The sequence below is a fragment of the Xenia sp. Carnegie-2017 genome, unplaced genomic scaffold (genome assembly GCF_021976095.1).
Source record: "Xenia sp. Carnegie-2017 unplaced genomic scaffold, XeniaSp_v1 HiC_scaffold_22, whole genome shotgun sequence".
Lineage (NCBI taxonomy): Eukaryota > Metazoa > Cnidaria > Anthozoa > Malacalcyonacea > Xeniidae > Xenia > Xenia sp. Carnegie-2017.
This window is the reverse complement of record NW_025813485.1, coordinates 765,836-784,368: the sequence shown is the minus strand read 5'-3', so window position 1 is coordinate 784,368 and position 18,533 is coordinate 765,836. Positions and strand designations below refer to the sequence as shown.

General features: G+C 33.6%; 3 protein-coding genes across 3 annotated transcripts; 1 reads left to right on the top strand and 2 right to left on the bottom strand.

Moving 5' to 3' along the window:
• The first annotated feature begins 399 nt into the window (after positions 1 to 399).
• On the top strand, positions 400 to 1,681 carry LOC124447112 (probable phospholipid hydroperoxide glutathione peroxidase). Its single transcript, XM_046998008.1, has 2 exons — positions 400 to 722; positions 1,135 to 1,681. Exons 1-2 carry the CDS (start codon positions 478 to 480, stop codon positions 1,469 to 1,471), a joined length of 582 nt encoding a protein of 193 aa, XP_046853964.1. The 5' UTR covers positions 400 to 477; the 3' UTR covers positions 1,472 to 1,681.
• Positions 1,682 to 1,930: 249 nt separating this feature from the next.
• Positions 1,931 to 13,795, bottom strand: LOC124446823 (X-ray radiation resistance-associated protein 1-like). Its single transcript, XM_046997704.1, is given in 16 exon segments — positions 1,931 to 2,648; positions 3,105 to 3,178; positions 3,636 to 3,747; positions 4,776 to 5,072; positions 5,203 to 5,438; positions 5,704 to 5,759; positions 6,023 to 6,356; positions 10,863 to 11,128; positions 11,221 to 11,298; positions 11,301 to 11,324; positions 11,487 to 11,532; positions 12,208 to 12,396; positions 12,633 to 12,705; positions 12,781 to 12,852; positions 12,921 to 13,093; positions 13,579 to 13,795. Coding segments are annotated over 16 exon segments (2,214 nt in total). The 5' UTR covers positions 13,667 to 13,795; the 3' UTR covers positions 1,931 to 2,552.
• Positions 7,699 to 9,553, bottom strand: LOC124447110 (polyamine oxidase 6-like). Its single transcript, XM_046998005.1, is given in 5 exon segments — positions 7,699 to 8,167; positions 8,258 to 8,407; positions 8,410 to 8,505; positions 8,508 to 9,043; positions 9,142 to 9,553. Coding segments are annotated over 4 exon segments (936 nt in total). The 5' UTR covers positions 8,929 to 9,043; positions 9,142 to 9,553; the 3' UTR covers positions 7,699 to 7,898.
• Positions 13,796 to 18,533: the final 4,738 nt, after the last annotated feature.

The window sequence follows — 18,533 nt, the reverse complement described above, 5'->3', positions numbered from 1 at the left end:
ACGTGACGTCAAAATTAAAAAAAAAGAGAAAAGCACAAAATTAAATACACTGCTGCGATAAGTTCTGTTTTTATGAATTGGTTGAAGTTGAAATGTCGTATTTATGTCTAATGGCTTGCCAGTTTTTCTATGCAAATTAGATGCAACCAAATCCAATTTTCCTAAACGTTTAGGTGCTGAATGTACGCATGAGCAGAGCGGCCTACCTACTTCGGTCACATTCTGCACTTTACTAATTTGAATAATATATAATATTCTTGCAAACATTCATACAATGATTATAATGTTATCTGCCACTAGCGGCAAGGGGGTCCGGGCATAGATATAATAGAACTATATCTATGGGTCCGGGCGTGAGCGGTTACATAACACATAATGTTATTACCACCATTGCCACTCCCTCCGGTCGTTGTCGGTGTCTGAGTATTGTCCATGACCGTCCATATTAGAGAAGAATTTTGAGCACCTTCGCAGTTAATGATTTTCGTTTTGCGACGATCTGGTTCCTTTCTTCGAAAAATTCGCAACGATTTTTTGAAATTCAGAGCAATGGCAAACAGCGAGCTACCGAAAGATATTTTGGGTTTTGAAGTCAAAGATATTGATGGTAATATGGTCTCGTTATCTAAGTTCAAAGGATATGTGTTGCTGATTGTAAACGTAGCTTCTAAATGCGGTTTTACTAACTCGAACTATCCCCAACTGCAAGACCTGCACAAAAAGTAAGTATGTCATAGCAAGTATGTTTAATTCACTCAACAATTCCTCCATTCTAAGCCTGTGTAAAGTTAGTCTTCGAATTATCGTATGGTTTTGCTGCCGCTAGGGATTTGTTTATAGCCTTTTACGCTACACTAGAGTTCATAGGAATGCAGAATGGTTTGAATTTAGTTGTGTGGGTACTTTTTTCCTCACTTTGTTAATTTTTCTACAATCGTATGAAATACCATTAATCCATGATGCAATTAACACTAAAGTGCTGTAATTATTTATTTTCCTCTGGGTCATGTGACTGTACCAAAATGGTCATCAAATTGTAACAATAAAGAAATTTTTGATTAACAAGACAGGTTAACATTGGACTCTAGCTTATTTTGCCATTCATGTGATAAGGCTTTTATATTTGTCTGTCAGGTATGCAGAAAAAGGTTTGCGTATTCTTGCTTTTCCATGTAATCAATTTGGATGTCAAGAGCCAGGGAATGAAGAAGAAATTAAAGAATTTGTGAAAGGATTTAGTGTTGATTTTGACATGTTCAGTAAAATTGATGTGAATGGACCAAACGCAGATCCATTGTATGTTTATTTAAAAAAAGCTAAAGGTGGTTTTCTTCTTGACAAAATTAAATGGAACTTTACTAAGTTCCTATGTGATAAAGATGGAGTACCATACAAGCGTTATGCACCTACCACCTCTCCTAAGAGTCTGGAGAGTGATATAATGACATTGCTAGAAAAATCTTCCTTGTAACTGTAAAAGTTGTCTATAATATCAACAAACTTTATTTGACAACTCAAAATCTTTGATAAACAGTATTTCATCCATAAGTTAGTCAACATTTGATAGCTGAAATATTTCATACTCAGGGCAAATTTTGGGTTAGCTTTTGATCTACATGAAATTTAGAATTTTGTAATGAATACTACAGTCTATTAAATTTTACGATCTTCTTTACTGCTACCTTTGGCTGTTACAACTTCAAGTTTAATGAACTAGTCATCATTAAAATTGATATCTGAGAACTAGTCAGTAGTTTCAGAGTTTAAGAGAATTTTGAGTTAAATATGTAGAAGAAAAAATGAACATTTTAGCTCGATCTTTCTTGGTGTCACACGTGTGTCAATTAACCACGTGGCGAGCAATCTACCCAAAATGAAGTAAATTACACACAGTAAACGAAAACAACAGACCTTTTATTGATTTAAAATATGGTGGTCACAGCAAGAATAAGCCCCATTGAGTTGAACCATCACTGGCCATCTGCATAACTGTGCTTTGACGAAACATCTTCCATATGTTCGGCTCCACCGTAAGGTATCTTGGCCATAGAGCAACACGGAAAACTGAAGAATTTACGTCTGGTACTTTCTACCAGTAGTCTGGGGACTTTCCCCGAAGCATGTGAGAGACGAGACATTGCCCAAAGATGTGATCAATGCAAGAATAAATCAACAATCTTGTGGACAATTCTCCGTATGCTGCTTCGTAGCAGATCTTCGCTGTGACCACGTGGACACAACATGAAGCTCAGGCATTTATATTATATTACAACCAATCACAACGTGCATTACTTCTAGCCAATAACATTCAGTCATTCACTAGAAAATATATACAGCAGCACTGCGGAGAGCCGGAAACACAACACCATGTACTTCTGTTCATACCATGTTTATACAGTTAAAGTTTAAACTGTTCAATAATCATGGTTAAATCATTACGAATGTATTTTAATGTAAAAAGATTAGTTATTTAAAAGCAATTGTTAGGTGAGTGATTGAGAAATCTTTATTATTATTGTTTTGTTTAATTACTTCTGGAAAAATGGGCATCATCAAGATCCTGCCCTGCTTTCTTGAAAATATGAGTCGTCGTTGATGTTTGTTAACTTTAATGACTCACATCGTACTTCATTGTATTTTTTTTGAACCTTAAACGAAAATAGTATATACTTTGTAATTTGTGAACATATTCAGACTTTCAGTTTCCAAACTTACTCTATCCTGAAAAAAATTTAGCATTACTATGACAACTGTCTTAGACAGGGGGGGCACGTAATGGGTGAGGATGAGGGGTGTTACAACATATTAACTAGAGCTCTAGATTGTAACAGCTATTCCAGCCATTCATTCACGGCCAGAAGAAATTGGTCTTGTTGAAAATGTGGGCACTACAAACATTGATACCAACATAACACCCCCCAAATACATTTTAGTCATGTAACTCTTGTATGAGAGTGATAATCTGTAAATAAAACTTAAATTTCAAACAATGTAACATCTATTGTTGTAATGTCAAGTGTATAGTTGTGTTTTCTTATTAGGTTAATCATTTATTAATCAAAATATGTAGCAATTATTTTAGGCACGACTTTTATATTGCTAACCTCATTAAGCAATCTTTTGGCTTCTTTTATCTCTTTCTTATTCTTTTTAAAATTCTTTTCTTTTAGAAAATTTTCTACATGAAACAACAGAACCAATTATGACAATATAGTAAGTAAATAAATAAGTAAATTGTTAAGTAGTGTTGTGCTTTCCACTTATGAGAATGCATATATTAAGCCTGGTTCTTATACTGTTGCAAGTTGTCAGCATTAGGTCCTTAATGTTGGTGACTGCTTATAGTTTGATGAATACGCATAATAAATTGTGTTTTCTTGTCAATTTTTTGCGATGTACAATGACCATGACCATTGTTTCGTGATGGTTTGGCAAAGTATGAGAATTAGGCTTTAGAACTGCTAGCGGTTTGGCTTAGAGAGTGACATTTGAGTTATCTTTCAAATTTGCAATTTTTATTTAGTATATTTCCAATGCAATGTAAATTAACATTGAATATAAAGTACCACAATCATATTGTCAGAACAAATCAAGCAATGTTATTGAGCATAATATAGTTGGCTAACATATAGTACCTAAGTTACTCTCTATTGATTTTTTGTGCAAACACATTCTGTCAAGTATTAAACCCAGCTGTTCCACAGTGGTTGAACCTGGAATCTTCTTTCCATTATTGTTGTTGAGCTGCTGACAAAAAAATGCACAAAAAAACACATGAGACTGCAAATAAGTCATGAATACTTTCAAATAACTCTGGCTTTTATGTGAACATATATCCCATTGTACAACATTGAAGTTGCATAATGGAGATTCCATGACTCATTTTGATTAAATGATTAATGACATTAAATTTCTTTCATTTTTGACTTGATTTGGAAAAGTAATGAATTTGATTTTAGGATGAATTTAGTGATGGGTTTAACATGGCCTCTCTGAGCTTTGGCTAGAGAGCAGTGTTATTAACGGTGTGCGATGTGCAATGTGCAATTTGCACATCGTTTTAGCTAAAATGAAAACAATTGCACATCACTTTTTCAAACGATGTGCAAAAATCAGCGGTTTTAACGAAAAACACTGTCGTAAATCATGAATTTGTTCACGCTTAAAAATATTAATTTAGCAATTAGCGCTATATAATAATTAACGTAATATCGATTTGATTATGCCACTAAAGAAACACTTTTGTCAAAAAAATTGCACATCGTTTTTTCTGAACTAATTCGCACACTGCTAGAGAGCATGCAGGGTGGCAATTTCTCAAGGAAATATTGGTATACCAAACAATGAGACAAAAACAATTATGATTTGCTTGCAATAGAGCAAAATTTCAGAAAATATCTCTCTGTCATGATTGAAGAACAACAGAACTCAGTGAAAAGTTTAGCATAATGCAGCAACGTTCACAAAGTATTCACCATTTCAAATTTAATAAAAACTAGACAACCATCCCCAGAAAATTGTCTTGGATAGATCCTGAGTGTAACTATTCCTTGCTAACATATTAATAAAAAGCATTTTTCACTTATTGACAAAGAAACTTATGGAAAAAATCAAGTTGATACCCAGTCGGTTTTCATTGAACATTCTAGCAACTCATGATATGTGAGGCTAACAAGTTTTCTTTATGAGTCAAGAGTAATATTGACTGTAGTATAACGAAAACCGTGGGTAAATAAAAAACTGAATGAATTTAAAACAGAAATTATGGAGTATACTTTAGTTACCGCAGAGTGCCTCGTTAATTTCGACGTTCTTTCGGTCTTTTGCTGCTGTAAGCTATGCTGTGTAAACGTAAGTGGATGATCTAACACATATTGTAAAGCTGTTACGTTGCCTTGTATTGTCCTTGGTAGCTCTATTTCCTCAGGATATTGTTCATCAATGGTCAGTAAATCTTCATATCCCTTGTATTTTTTAGATATTTTAGGTTTATCATTTACACTGTCTGGAATCGTGGTTTGTTTAGGTTCATTGTTGTAGATTAGTATTTCATCATTTTCATCATTGTCAGTCTATATAACGTGAAAGTCTGATAAGGAAACAGTTTTTGTTCATCTTTATCATTTTTTCTCTGTGTTTTAAAGTAAACTTATTATCTTCACATTAAAAACGTTTGTTTCATTGTACGAATTTAGATTTTACCTGTGTAAGAAAAATACGCTCTTCTGAGGGAGTAGTTTGTCTTGGAGTGATGTTAGTTTGGTCATCAATATAAGTACACAGATCGTTCATATCATGTTGGTTATTTTGGTTGTCGTCCATCTTTGTATCGTTTCCATTGGATGAAGATATTGGGGAATAAGTTTGTACGTAGATCCTACTGTTGAATGCTTCGGTGGCTCCAACGTTAGAAGATTTCTTGTAGAAACATCTAATACCTTAATTTATGGTAGAAGAGCAGAATGTTTTGCTGTATTTGGCACTAATTGCTTTAAAAAAATGGCTACTGGACTGTAAAGGTAAGACTATAGGTGTTTAATCCATAAATTTTATATTGAGGAAAAAAGACTTTGGTTTTTATTGACGAACAGACAACGCACAATGGGCTAAACTATCGTGTAGTCAACGACGTTTGAAGTCAACGACGTTTGAAGTCAAATTTCACTACTTGATGAAATCCGTAGTAATAATTTTTTAATTTACTTACTTTTCTTGGTATTTTGATTGTTTGTGTCTTATCTTTATTTGAAGGTTTATGCCTACATGATTGAAATACATTCAACATTCTTTTAGATCTTTTCAGAAGATGGCGGAGAAATGAGTCTTAGCTAACAGCAATTGCAGTCAGACAAGAAAAGATCTTTTACACGAATACAAATAATAACCTGGTTTCATTGTGAATCAGGGTCTTACCTGCACCTAACTGTCTGTAAGTTTCAAAACGACAGATTTTAACTTTTAAATAGTATAGAAATCATAATTGGTATTTTTAATGGATGGTAAATTTTTAAGGTTTGTCTACACAAAGAAAAAGTTTGCTTGAAATGTCGTATTAAATAGAAATGTTGAATAAATAAGCTTACAAATACATTGGTGATAAAATGTTTGGAAGAAAATGACGAGTTTATCCAATAACTGTACACCATACCTAGTAACTTCTATCCCTGCTACAAGACTCAGTTGTTGCATGACCATTGGAGGTCCCCATCTACCACTAATTGCCACTGGGTTACCCCATATAACCACTTTTTCAAGACAAGGCCATGTTGATAGTTCTAGTAGATCTTCTTCATCCTTAATATGGTTGTTGGCCAAATTTATAATACGAAGTGATGAAAATGGTGACATATATCGATCTAGGAAACATTTATAATGTATAAGATTCCGGTAAAAACTACCGAAAAATTGTCCTAGAAAAAATTCATTATTAAAGCGTAATTTAGTTATCTAATCACATAATGTTAAATGCTTCAGAAATATGTCTGAGTAAATAAGTAACGATTGCTCGTTGATAAAGGTGCCTTTCTTATGATGGCAAAATTCGTTCGTAAAATGGTTTGTCATAAAAATATTTATACTTTTCTTTAAAAGGAAACAAGCTAAGAGTATTTTTAACATGTTGCATTATGGCCAGCATGTGTAACAACATTATAAGAACTATGCAACCGCAAACTGCTTTTAAACGATTTTATAACTTTTGAAACGAGCAACATGTTATAAAAGGGATAAAAATGGTACTGTTGAAAATACTGTTTGAAAATACTGATGAAATATTGGTGAAAATTGTTGGCACATCGTAAAGTTTAAAAACACAAGATAAAAATGCTTCAAACTATAAAATATTTAATACATTTTTGTAGATGTAGATCGTCCATGTTAGTAGAGTCCAGAAAAGGACTGTTGGTTTTGATGTTGAGTGACTTTCAGACAACTTTAGCCATAGTCATCTTCAAAGTAAAGTGAGGAGTAAACGTCAGGTTTGATGTGTTTGTTATCTGGTTCATACGTCATCATATTGAAGTAATGTGAATAAGTTGTTTGTAAGGTGCTCGTAATTGTTGTGATCTTTTGAGTGGTTACTAACAGGATGACGTATGAACCAGACAACAAATACGGCAAAGCTGACCCGTGACATGACGTTGAGTGGTTACTAACAGGATGACGTATGAACCAGACAACAAATACGGCAAACCTGACCCGTGACATGACGTTGAGTGGTTACTAACGGGATGACGTATGAACCAGACAACAAATACGGCAAAGCTGACCCGTGACATGACGTTGAGTGGTTACTAACGGGATGACGTATGAACCAGACAACAAATACGGCAAAGCTGACCCGTGACATGACGTTGAGTGGTTACTAACAGGATGACGTATGAACCAGACAACAAATACGGCAAACCTGACCCGTGACATGACGTTGAGTGGTTACTAACAGGATGACGTATGAACCAGACAACAAATACGGCAAAGCTGACCCGTGACCTGACGTTGACTACCGCCAACATCAACAACATCAACACCAACATATCCAATCATACCCGATACTGGGGCCATAGTATAATTCTGATAATAAATACGTCAAGATGAAACGTAGAGTCATAACAAGAGAGGAAGGACTTTTTCCTCTTGCGCTGTTTTTCACTCATTATATTTATGCAAATTATTTTTGCTTTGACAAAAGCAAGATCACAATTTGTTGATGATGTATTTATTTATTCACACATTGAGAATATGTTGCCCTTCATAAATTACTTCAAACATATAATGCTTAAAAGTACACACAAAATCCTATACTACATATAGATAATACAGTCAAAGTTTTATGCATGGAAAAAACAGAAAACAATCGAGACAAAAAGACTAATGATAAATTCTCGTTTACATTGTAATCGTTAACCATAATTATTCCTATATTCAGGTGTATATTTTGGACAATTCTTAGAAGTCATGCAATTGTAAATAGCTTTTGCTTGTTTTAGTCCACTGAGACATCCACCTTGTGTATAACCCCAATAAACTTCATCTGTTGCTTCACCTGCAAAAAACAGGTTATCCAAACGACCTTGTAGATTACGATTGTCAGCAGTTGTAGAGCCTACTACGCTGTTGCTAAACGAACCACGAATGTAAGGATTTTGACTTAACCGTCCAATAGAAATTTCTTAGAAAAAAATAATATGTGTTATACATAGAGAAAAATAATAATTTGTTATTTTGTGTTGGTTTAAGTTTTTCATCTCATGCATTATACCTTGAGGTTGGGGTAAACTGACGTTAGGATACATTTTCGCCAATGTTTTCATGATTTCAGCAATTGTTTCCTCCTTACTCTGAGTCTCGATGCGCAGAGCATTGTCTTCAACAGCAGTGAATAACAAAATATTTGAACCATTATGAATTTTTTGTTTAAGTTATACAAGAGAGGAAAAGTTTCGGTAATCGATGCAGGATTGATGATGAACTCTTGATTTTCCCAAAAGGAATAAGGAAATTTGACAATATATTACAATAAAATGCCAGTGGTAATCTACTTATTGCTTCTTTTTTCCATTGAGGTAACATCGGCGTAAATTTTACCAAATCTGACGCCAAAACTCCAGTACTAAATGTGCATAAAGCGTATTTTGCGCGGTATTTATGATTCGTTCGTGTGAGTATCTCTACACCGTTTGAAGTATAATTTATTTGAACCACAACAGTGTTAGTTTTGATTTTTTCTGTAAAATTTTGAGCCAAATGATCAATAATGCCTCTAAAACCTTGTGAATCAGTTATTATTGCATTTGTTCCAGGTTCACCACTGAAATGTCGTGTTGATATAAGTGAACTTTTAACTGCATACTCGAAGTCATAAAACATCCATTCCACTGTTCGTTTTAAAGGAGTATCGGCAATCCATCCGTTGGCTGATAAAGCCGACATCAAGGGTTCATCTTGATTTCTTACTTTATCCTTATTTTTCTTCGTTACCTTCAATTGGATTTCTTTGAAGCGTCTATCAGTTTCTTCATAATCGTGTCTGTTGTACGTTGTACTCCTGTTAGAGCAACATAATGAAAATGAACAAAATTTAAAGAACATCACCACAACATTTTAAAATAAAAAAATTTCGTAGAATTGTGATTTATCGCTGACCTTACGAAATAATCGCTTTCATTGTTTAAATATGTCTGTAAATTTATTTTTTTGCCAATTGCAGGATTGGATTATTCTTTCCTTCTTCAACTAAGTGTATCCAGTTTGCACCAATACCCACAGTAATATTAGATATTGATGCTTGCTTTATTCTGCCTCCAATGTAATCTTGTGCTTCGAGAATGAGAAAGTTTGTAAGATTATTACTTTGGAAGTGTTTCCGGCTGTTATTCCTGTTATTCCAGCTCCGAGTATAAGAATATCTACTTCTGTAACTTTGCTTGTTTCCCCAAAGGCAATAAAAATGCCATCCAAAATATCGTTAGCATTTTAAATTATCTGTGATCGACATACCTCTCGATGCCCTACTGAATGTTGGTGTTCGAAAATGCTCTGATCTTAGGTATTTAACATTACAGGCTAATATTTCATTGTCTCTTTAACGATTATGAAGACATTCATGCGTGCGTAGTGTTGACTTCATTGAATTCCCACGCTAGTTATGTATAAACGTTCTTCCAGTAATAAAGTACTTTTTTGCTTTTGCAGGAAACACCTTGCATTGTTGACTTGTAATTTTAGCATGTTGGAATCCTGACACAAAGAATTTTTATCCATGTTGTGGTCAAGGAAAGTAGACGACAACATTGTTTTGTGTAACCCTGGAGGTCAGAATAATTTCTACCTACACGATGTTCATAATATCATTTGCATGTTAAAAGACCTGAACGTTCTTTTCAAAAATAATTTAGAGCTTTATCTCTTGAAAAAATTTTCATCATTTTTCATATAAGACCCACGAAAAGATCGAATCCAAGTTGAATGACAAATTACCACAAAGATATGACCAAACATGAACACATTGAAACAAACTCTGAAGAGAAACATGGCAAACCTACACTGTAACTAAGTATGTTGTTATAATTTGATGATAACTACTGACAGCCATTCCAATGAAAAATACATATTCATCAAAAAAGAAAAATTTATGAAAAGTTGTAGAGTCAGCTCTTGTCATTGGGATAGAAAAGTAGATGTGACATCATCAAAAAAAAGAGAGGGAAGATCTGGAGTTGAAGTACTGTGGTTACCATGCAAAGATTCTTGGTAGTAGGTTTTAGGATAAAAATAGACCGAAATGCTTCATAATTCTAAATACAATTTTCAGTAGCTATAAAGATTTCCTGCATTTCCAACGTCTATAAATTGAATGGAGTTCGACAGCCTTTAATTCTCGAAAGAAAGGTCGAAGATTGCATTTGTTATGTTTTGACTTTTGAAATTAAGTATCATCCTGCAGCTACTTTGACGTAAAATGGCAATAAAAGCCACAACAGTGCAATTATAGATTCTTTCACTGACTGCAGTTACAAATTTTCACTGATCAATTACAGATAAACTGCACTGCAATAAAATCAATCTATCACAGTCGAGAAATATTTCAGAGTATTATTATTTGTGTAATTCCATTCCGATCGCATTTAAAAATAAAGAAACTTTAGCTGCTATTCAACGCTGAAATCTTTAATCACGCGCCAAAATAAACGCCTTTGCAGGAGATGTCTGTTTTTATTTTGTATTGCATATAATGCAGTGCTTGCTCGCAAATGGTCGCAGATATTTAATTTTTAGAGGACGTAGTAAAAGTAAATTCCTACAAATTTTCGATCGAGGTTTGAGGGGAACAATAGGGTATTAAAGATTGAAAACACCCACCATACCTTGATTGCATTGATTTTTCACAGTTTCATGGTGATAATCTGGCTGACGTTCAGAATCAACTGCACCAAACAAGTCTTCTTCAAGGATAGATTTTTTACTATTGCCATTGTCAATTTTCTGATTAACCATTTCATTCAACATATGTTGTCTTTCTCTTTGAGTATTTTCTTCGGTTGTATTTTTATATGATTTAGACTTGGCGTGAAGTAATTGTAAATATGGTACTGATGAAATTTTATTGTGAGCCAGGTTCAAGTATTTCAGTCTAAACGGAGCGAACAAAATATACAATTATTCCTTTTTCCAACTTAAAGTCAGAAAGAATTGAAAGAGTTAACAGAACCATTTACAACAAACCTCTTTAAATCAGCAAGACAACTAAACGTATCTTTATCCGTGAGATAGTTTTGATCCAGCCAAAGTTTTTCCAAATTTACGAATGGAATGTATTTTGACGATTTCTATATTAATCAGAAATGAAGAGCAAGATTAACACAAAAAGATTACAAGAAAAACATCATGGATACAAAAGTTCAGGATAGATGGAGCGTCTTAGATAATAGCGCATTCTTCTTTTGATGACAATCCCAATGATATATTATTTTCAACAGTCAAATACTTACGAAACAGGCTTAGACATTCCTGTTGGTAAGCTTTCTAACTGATTTCCTAAAAAAACATTAACGAGGAGGTGTAAAACATCTTGTTTAGCAAGTAGTATCTATTTACATTAAAAACTAAACAGAAGCACAAATCTCTGTTCTGATATACACGAACGATACGGCGACTGTTAAAATGCCAATTTTGTGGAAAGAAGATACTTCAAATTATAAATAAAAACTTTAACACTTGTCACGATGACTCTCGTAGTCATGGACGATGAAATACACAAAAACGATTAACGGTTTCAAGATGAAAGTTTGGTGAAGATGGTATAGACATCAGAGGCGTGACTAGAACTTTAATTGGGAGGGGAGGTGTAAATTCATATATTCAGTTGTGCACGACTAATTTCTTTTGAAAATGAATTAGCTTTCCAAAGAAATCAGTCAGACACAACTGAATATATAATACCCCCACATTAACGTTTTAGTTACATCTCTCATGGACACCGACAATAAAAATATGTAAGAGCAAAGGGGTTAGCCTCCGGTCTCCCAGCGCCAATGTAAAATGGACAGAAAAATTGCTAATAAATTAATAGTATCACTGTATCAATGGTAAGAAAGACGACACACTCAGTCAATGATAAGAAAATAAAAAAAGTCAAAGAGACAGAAGAATAACTTTCTTTCAGTCATAGTTTACTAAAACTTTGAATCTATGTACATCAACATAAATTACCTGTCAAATGTAAAACTTTTAGTGCTGGCAAAACTCCCAGGGCTAAAATATCGTTTTCTGTTAAACTATTACAAGACATATCTAACGTATCCAAGGATGTAAAGTCTTTTTCATTGATAACAACTTTTCCTCCAATGTTGTTCAGAGGAAGTTCCAAACTTTTTAAGCTTGGAAATTCTCGAAAATTGTCTGCATGAAAACATAAAAAGACGTTAACGTTACGTCGTAAATGAAAAAACTTTAACGGACATAAACTCAATAATAAAAGGTTGGATTGTATTTCAACTAAAATCTTAATTATAGTAGTTGGAAACCATACAAAAGATAATGAAGTATATTTATGATCAAGTTGAGTAAGAACAACTTCACAATTTCACATTAAATAAAACTTTTTTCGTAAATTTTAGCCATAGGAAGTAAATTACCCAACTGAAGATTGTTCTCTCCAGCATCAATATGAAAAACATTTTTAAACATTGAAAAATCACCATCATTTACCTAGTTAAGATAACAAGATAATTTTAACACAAATATGGTGAGGTGTAATTAATTTATTATGAATTGGATTCTTACTAGACACAAGTCTTTCCCAGAAATATTTATGCTGTAAACATCCAAAGGATCAGCAACACAACATACATTTAACTACAAAATAAAATAATAATGCTAGATTACATCAGAAATGTAAACTCCACTGTTTTGTCAAAACAAACCAAGAATTTTGCATCAAGTTTTCCTTTGGTATCAAACAATGGGTTATTTGTTCTTTTCAGATTTCCTTTTTTGTCAAACCATTCACCAGATAAATTTACATCTGGCTCACGACACAAAACAGCATTAAAACGATTTCTTTGTTCAGCTTTATAAGCAACAAGCCAAGCACCACCTAAAAGTTAATATAACAAGTTAATATATTATATAAAGTTAATACATAAAGTATAAAGTTAATATATTGTAGCTATTACATAAAGGATCAAAATTCAATAACATACTACATCCAGAAACTTTACTGCAATAACTTAGCCCTAAGTTCTTGAAAATTTTTCTGAATTGACCTGCTATTAAATTATCAGGGTATCATATACAGCCCTTCCCCTGTAGCTACAGCATTGCCAAAGAATCGTTTGTGAAAAATTCCTGATCATCGTATGGGCAAATAAATGTTCAAGTGGAGCAAGATTGCACTATTCAATATTTTAGTTTTGATAAAGGGCTTTATATAATAGCATTTTCCAAAGTCCAGAGGTCCTCTGACTCAGTTACTCAAGTCTCACACTGTCTCATATGAGTCTTAACATAAGTTTTAACAACTTTCCACTCATCAAAATTTCATTGATGTAATAAGTTCAATAACGATGCATTTAAACTAACCATCTCCTTCTGAAAAGTTCGTTCTTGTTAAACTCCGTACAGGAAAACATTGTCCAAAAAATCCAACATTTTTACCAAGTTCTGTCATGTCAACAATTTTTGTGCTTTTACATTATTTTTGTTTAAAAAAAATAAAAAACAAAAGATTTTGAGTACAAAAACCACATAAAATAATTAAAATTGAAGAACTGATCGTTTATAAAGGCAATAAACAAGAACCAAAGAATTGTTTTAGTTACCATAGTAACTAAACATCAATTCTACTCGAGATATCTTCGGAAATAGTCGGAAGCCGAATAAATGGTAAACCATTGGTTAATGAATTGAGTTGAGTGGTTAATATGCTGTCACCCATGTGTGCATCTGGTTTCTAATGCAGCTTCACTGCTTCAAGCGTAAAAAGTCAATACAAAAGACAACCAACAAACACAAACCGGGATACCCAAACCAAAAAGATATGCTTTATGGAATACACACTCATTAATATCAAGTAAATATACGTAAACAATTTTTTATTATGTTTAAATAACAATTTAAATTAAAAAATACACGGCATTCTTTGGTTGACCATAAGAATATGTCTTCAAGTTTACGTTTGCATAAACATTAACAGACGACTTAACTGTTCGCTAACAGCTTTGTGCAACTATCTTCATGGCTTAAGTCGACAATTCTTTGAAAAAATACACATGAAGGCATGAGATGTGTTGGCCTAAGGCCTACAGTATGTCCATAGGCGGCATAATAAATCACTTAGCTAGCTAAATGGTATAAACAAACGATGACTCGCCCCATTCCATCGTATTGATTATATAATATATATATTGTATATATTCTTAAGGTAGGCAACTAAAGCTAAGTATGTATTCATGTAGAAAATTATCCTATTTTTTAGTGATATAATTATTATTGTGAATTCATGCTTGTTTTTTATGTATTATTACTTTATATAAAGGTATGTGTTTGTAACTACAATGATAGTTGCCTACCTTAGAACAGAATGATGTACTCGTAATTTTGAATTCATTTAAAGAGATATCTTGGTGTGCTACAAAAAAGAACATAATTCAAAAATACTATGACATGATGCTATTCATATTGTTGATTAGAAATTTTTAGATACTTTTAACTAAGATATGAAGGATGGAAAACAATTCAGAACAGCCCATGACCAACTGCTGAACTGGACTATATTTTTTATTGAAATTATCACTGAAATTATGGAGCATTGGCTTCTTTTGACTTTGGTATTGATTTTGGTTTTGGTGTTAATTTTGGTATTTATTTTAGTATTGATTTTGGCTTTGGTGTTGACTTTGGTATTGATTTTGGTGTTGGTGTTAATTTTGGTATTTATTTTGGTATTGGTGTTAATTTTGGTATTGATTTTGGTATTGATTTTGGTGTTGATTTTGGTATTGATTTTGGTGTTGGTGTTAATTTTGGTATTGATTTTGGTATTGATTTTGGTGTTGGTGTTGATTTTAGTATTGATTTTGGTATTTATTTTGGTATTGGTGTTAATTTTGGTATTGATTTTGGTATTGGTGTTAATTTTGGTATTGATCTTGGTATTGATTTTGGTGTTGGTGTTAATTTTGGTATTGATTTTGGTATTGGTGTTAATTTTGGTATTGATTTTGGTTTTGATTTTGGTATTGGTGTTAATTTTGGTATTGATTTTGGCATTGATTTTGGTGTTGGTAGTGATTTTGGTATTGATTTTGGTATTGATTTTGGTGTTGGTGCTGATTTTGGTATTCATTTTGGTGTTGATTTTGGTATTCATTTTGGTGTTGGTTTGTTTTGACAAATGCTTATAAAACTCATCAACATTTTGTTATGCCACTCGTAATATCCGTGACAATGTTAGAGTTGATTTTATTTTTCTCTGTAAGGAAGAAATCAAAATAGCTGTGATGATAGAGAGGAGTATCCTGATTTCATGAATATTCCTTTCCGCTACGCTGCGAGAAATTCAAGAGTTCTGATTGAGTTTGAGGTGTTGCAGATGATTGCGAAAAGGAGGGCTTGCTTGAGTTTTCAAGGTAACTTTTTATTACATACAACATTTATATGGACAGTAATTTCGTCATGTGAAGGTAGTTTCATTTGTGATTTGAATATTCTTTATATACGCTTAGATACGTAATAAATTGGACGGCTGTCTCTATGTGATGAAAAGAAATCCTTTGAATCCTGAAAGTGTGCTGTTTAATCCCAAAATTACTTGAGAAGAGAAGAAGTTACTTTCTAGATTGAATCATGAAAATATTCTAAGGTAAAAAGAAATTTACTATCCAAAATGAATCAATGTTTTATAACATAATGGTTAAAAGCGACGTTCAATTTAGACGATACAAATTTCTTTTCTTATTAAATGTTATCTTTGTAGAAACTATTATAAAAAAGTAGATAATCCCTGTTTTCGATGAAGCCCATGGATGCTTTCGTTTATAATGAGAGTCATTGTATAAGCAGGCGCTCGTTCATCACGAGAGAGTTATGAGAAAGTTATAATTCAAAAAGGCAGAAGTTGTTTGAACCTTTGAAGTATCCTTGGACGTTCTAGTTTCTTTTATGAGAAGAATTCTTGTAAGGAAAAAGACAAATTTTGAAAACAAAAAAATCCTGTTTTCGGTCCGTGCCTCCCGATACCCGTGATAGTTGAGCACTAGAGCGTCGCATGTTAACTAAGGGAACCACATAATCCTTGTTTGTTTGCCATGAAGCATATGGATGGTTTGCTCGTGATACATGAGAAACAGTAAGTGGGAGAAAGATATAAAGCGATAAAAAATGGTATAAAACATGTTTAAGGTTGTCTTTAATTATAAGTGTCAGATAAAGACAGGGTCATAAGAAGTTAATTGAAACATTGCTTGGTTTTTTTTATGAGAGGAAAACAAAAAGACAAAAGTCGAAAGCAAAAAAACCCCGTTTTCGGTCCATGCTTCCCGATACCTCCTTAAGCTCAAGGCACTAGAACGCCACATGTTAACGTTTCGGTAGGAGATTTCGGCCCCTCCACGCTATCCTACTTGGGAGATGCCAATAGCAAGCTTCCGCCCATCAGACCCTGAGATCACCTGCGATAGGCTTTGCTCAGAGTACGCAGGGAGGGTGCGGTCGCCACCGAAGTGTGGGCCCCTAAGCCACTGCATACTATATCGCACCCAGCTTCCACTGCTAGTTGACATCTACTATATGAAGTTTTAGCTTTATATATATATACCAAAATTTAAAGGCGTACGAAAGTTGTGGAATGATTGTTATCGTTACTGCGCATGCGCAGATGATTTCTTTGATAATTTGCGACTAAGTGAGTTAATTGACACAAATGTAGTGCAAATACGTATAGTTGCTCGTTTTCATGACTATGAACAATTACTCGAGCGCATGCGCAGATGATTTCTCTATTAAATTGTTACTAAGCATGCTATTTACTTCAAAATTGGTGCTAGTAGATGCAGGTTGTTGTTGCCATGACCATGAACTTGGGTAGCTGGTCAAGTTGACTGCGCATGCTCCAGCAGACTGCGCATGCTCAAGCAGACTGCGCATGCGCAGAAGATTTGTGTTCAAACTTGTGACTGAGCGAGCTAATTACTCCAAAATCGGTACTAGTACATCCAGTTGGTCGTTACCATGAACTTGGAGAGTTTGTGGTGTTGACAACACGTGCTCAGATTCTCGATTAATTTGTGACAGAGCGAGCTCTGAAATTGGTGCTTGTAAATGCGTTGAGCAAGTTTTCAATCATATGTTTTTGGAATGCTCTTTGTCTTCTTAAGCTAGTTTTGACAAATGCATATGAAACTCATCAACACTTTGCTACGGCACTCGTAATATCCGTGACACGTTAAAAATGTTTTTTTTTTCTCTATAACTTAATGCCTGTATATTGCATGTCATATTCAAGCTTTCCTTTGATTTGACGGAAATGGTTTTTATTCATTCTTACACCTTCTGCCTTTATAATTAGTCGATCTGTATTTCTAAAATAATATTTACAAATGCCCGAAGAGAATCTTTTTATTTTATTGGCTCTCTTTTACGAAAACAATACTATGTCCGACCATTTGATTGCACGAATTTTGTAATTTGATCACGTTTTTTTGACACGTGTGTTTACCATCGGAAAGATGGATTGCTTAAATGTACCTAGTTGCTTAGACTAATTGGATCCATTGTTATCCTGTAATGTATACCCCTGTGAAACACCAATGACCATACGTATTGTGTCTTCTATAACCTCTATTCTTGTTCTCCACTTCATCATGTATCCATATTTGTTCTATTTTAGGTCTCAGCTCAACACAACCCTTGTTTGAAGTTCCTAAAACCTTGGTCTACCCAAGAAAGATCTCTGGTGGTAACATGTTAGGTATGGCTAGTGGTTGGTCATCGTCATTTGAGCCTTGTGACACCAGTTCAGTTGACGTTAGTTGTCCTGAAGACGTTGAGGAGGTTGCTAGTAAAGCGTCGCCCAAACCAGAAGTTAGTTTTCATGGTATGCTAACGGATTACGCGAACGTTGTTAGCAAGAAGTTCACATCAAATATTTATGGTCTCGTTCCATCGTCTTCTGAGAAGGTTTCATGTTCATCCTGTATCTTTCACCAATGTTACAAATGCTTAGTTTTTTATGTTTTTTGAAATTGTCGTTTTAATGACTATTATTTTAGAGCATAGACATTGAAGAATCTAGTGGTAGTACAGGTATTTTTAACATTTTTTTTTGTTGAAAAACTCTCTAGTTTCAATTCTTCAAAATTTCTCATCTTAATTTTCATCTTTAGTTTCGAATCCTTTCGGTACGAGAAATGCTCGGGATTTGTGGTACTTTATACGATATATTGAATTTAAGTTTTATAGCTTTAATAACTCTTATCTGTCCATCGTAACTTTGCTATAATTCTATGGATAAATTATGTTTTTATACTTAATAGATT

Coding starts and splice junctions, on each gene's coding strand:
- LOC124447112 (XM_046998008.1), top strand. CDS start 478: ATGATTTTCGTTTTGCGACGATCTGGTTCCTTTCTTCGAAAAATTCGC. Junction 723..1,134: donor CTGCAAGACCTGCACAAAAA/GTAAGTATGTCA, acceptor TTTGTCTGTCAG/GTATGCAGAAAAAGGTTTGC.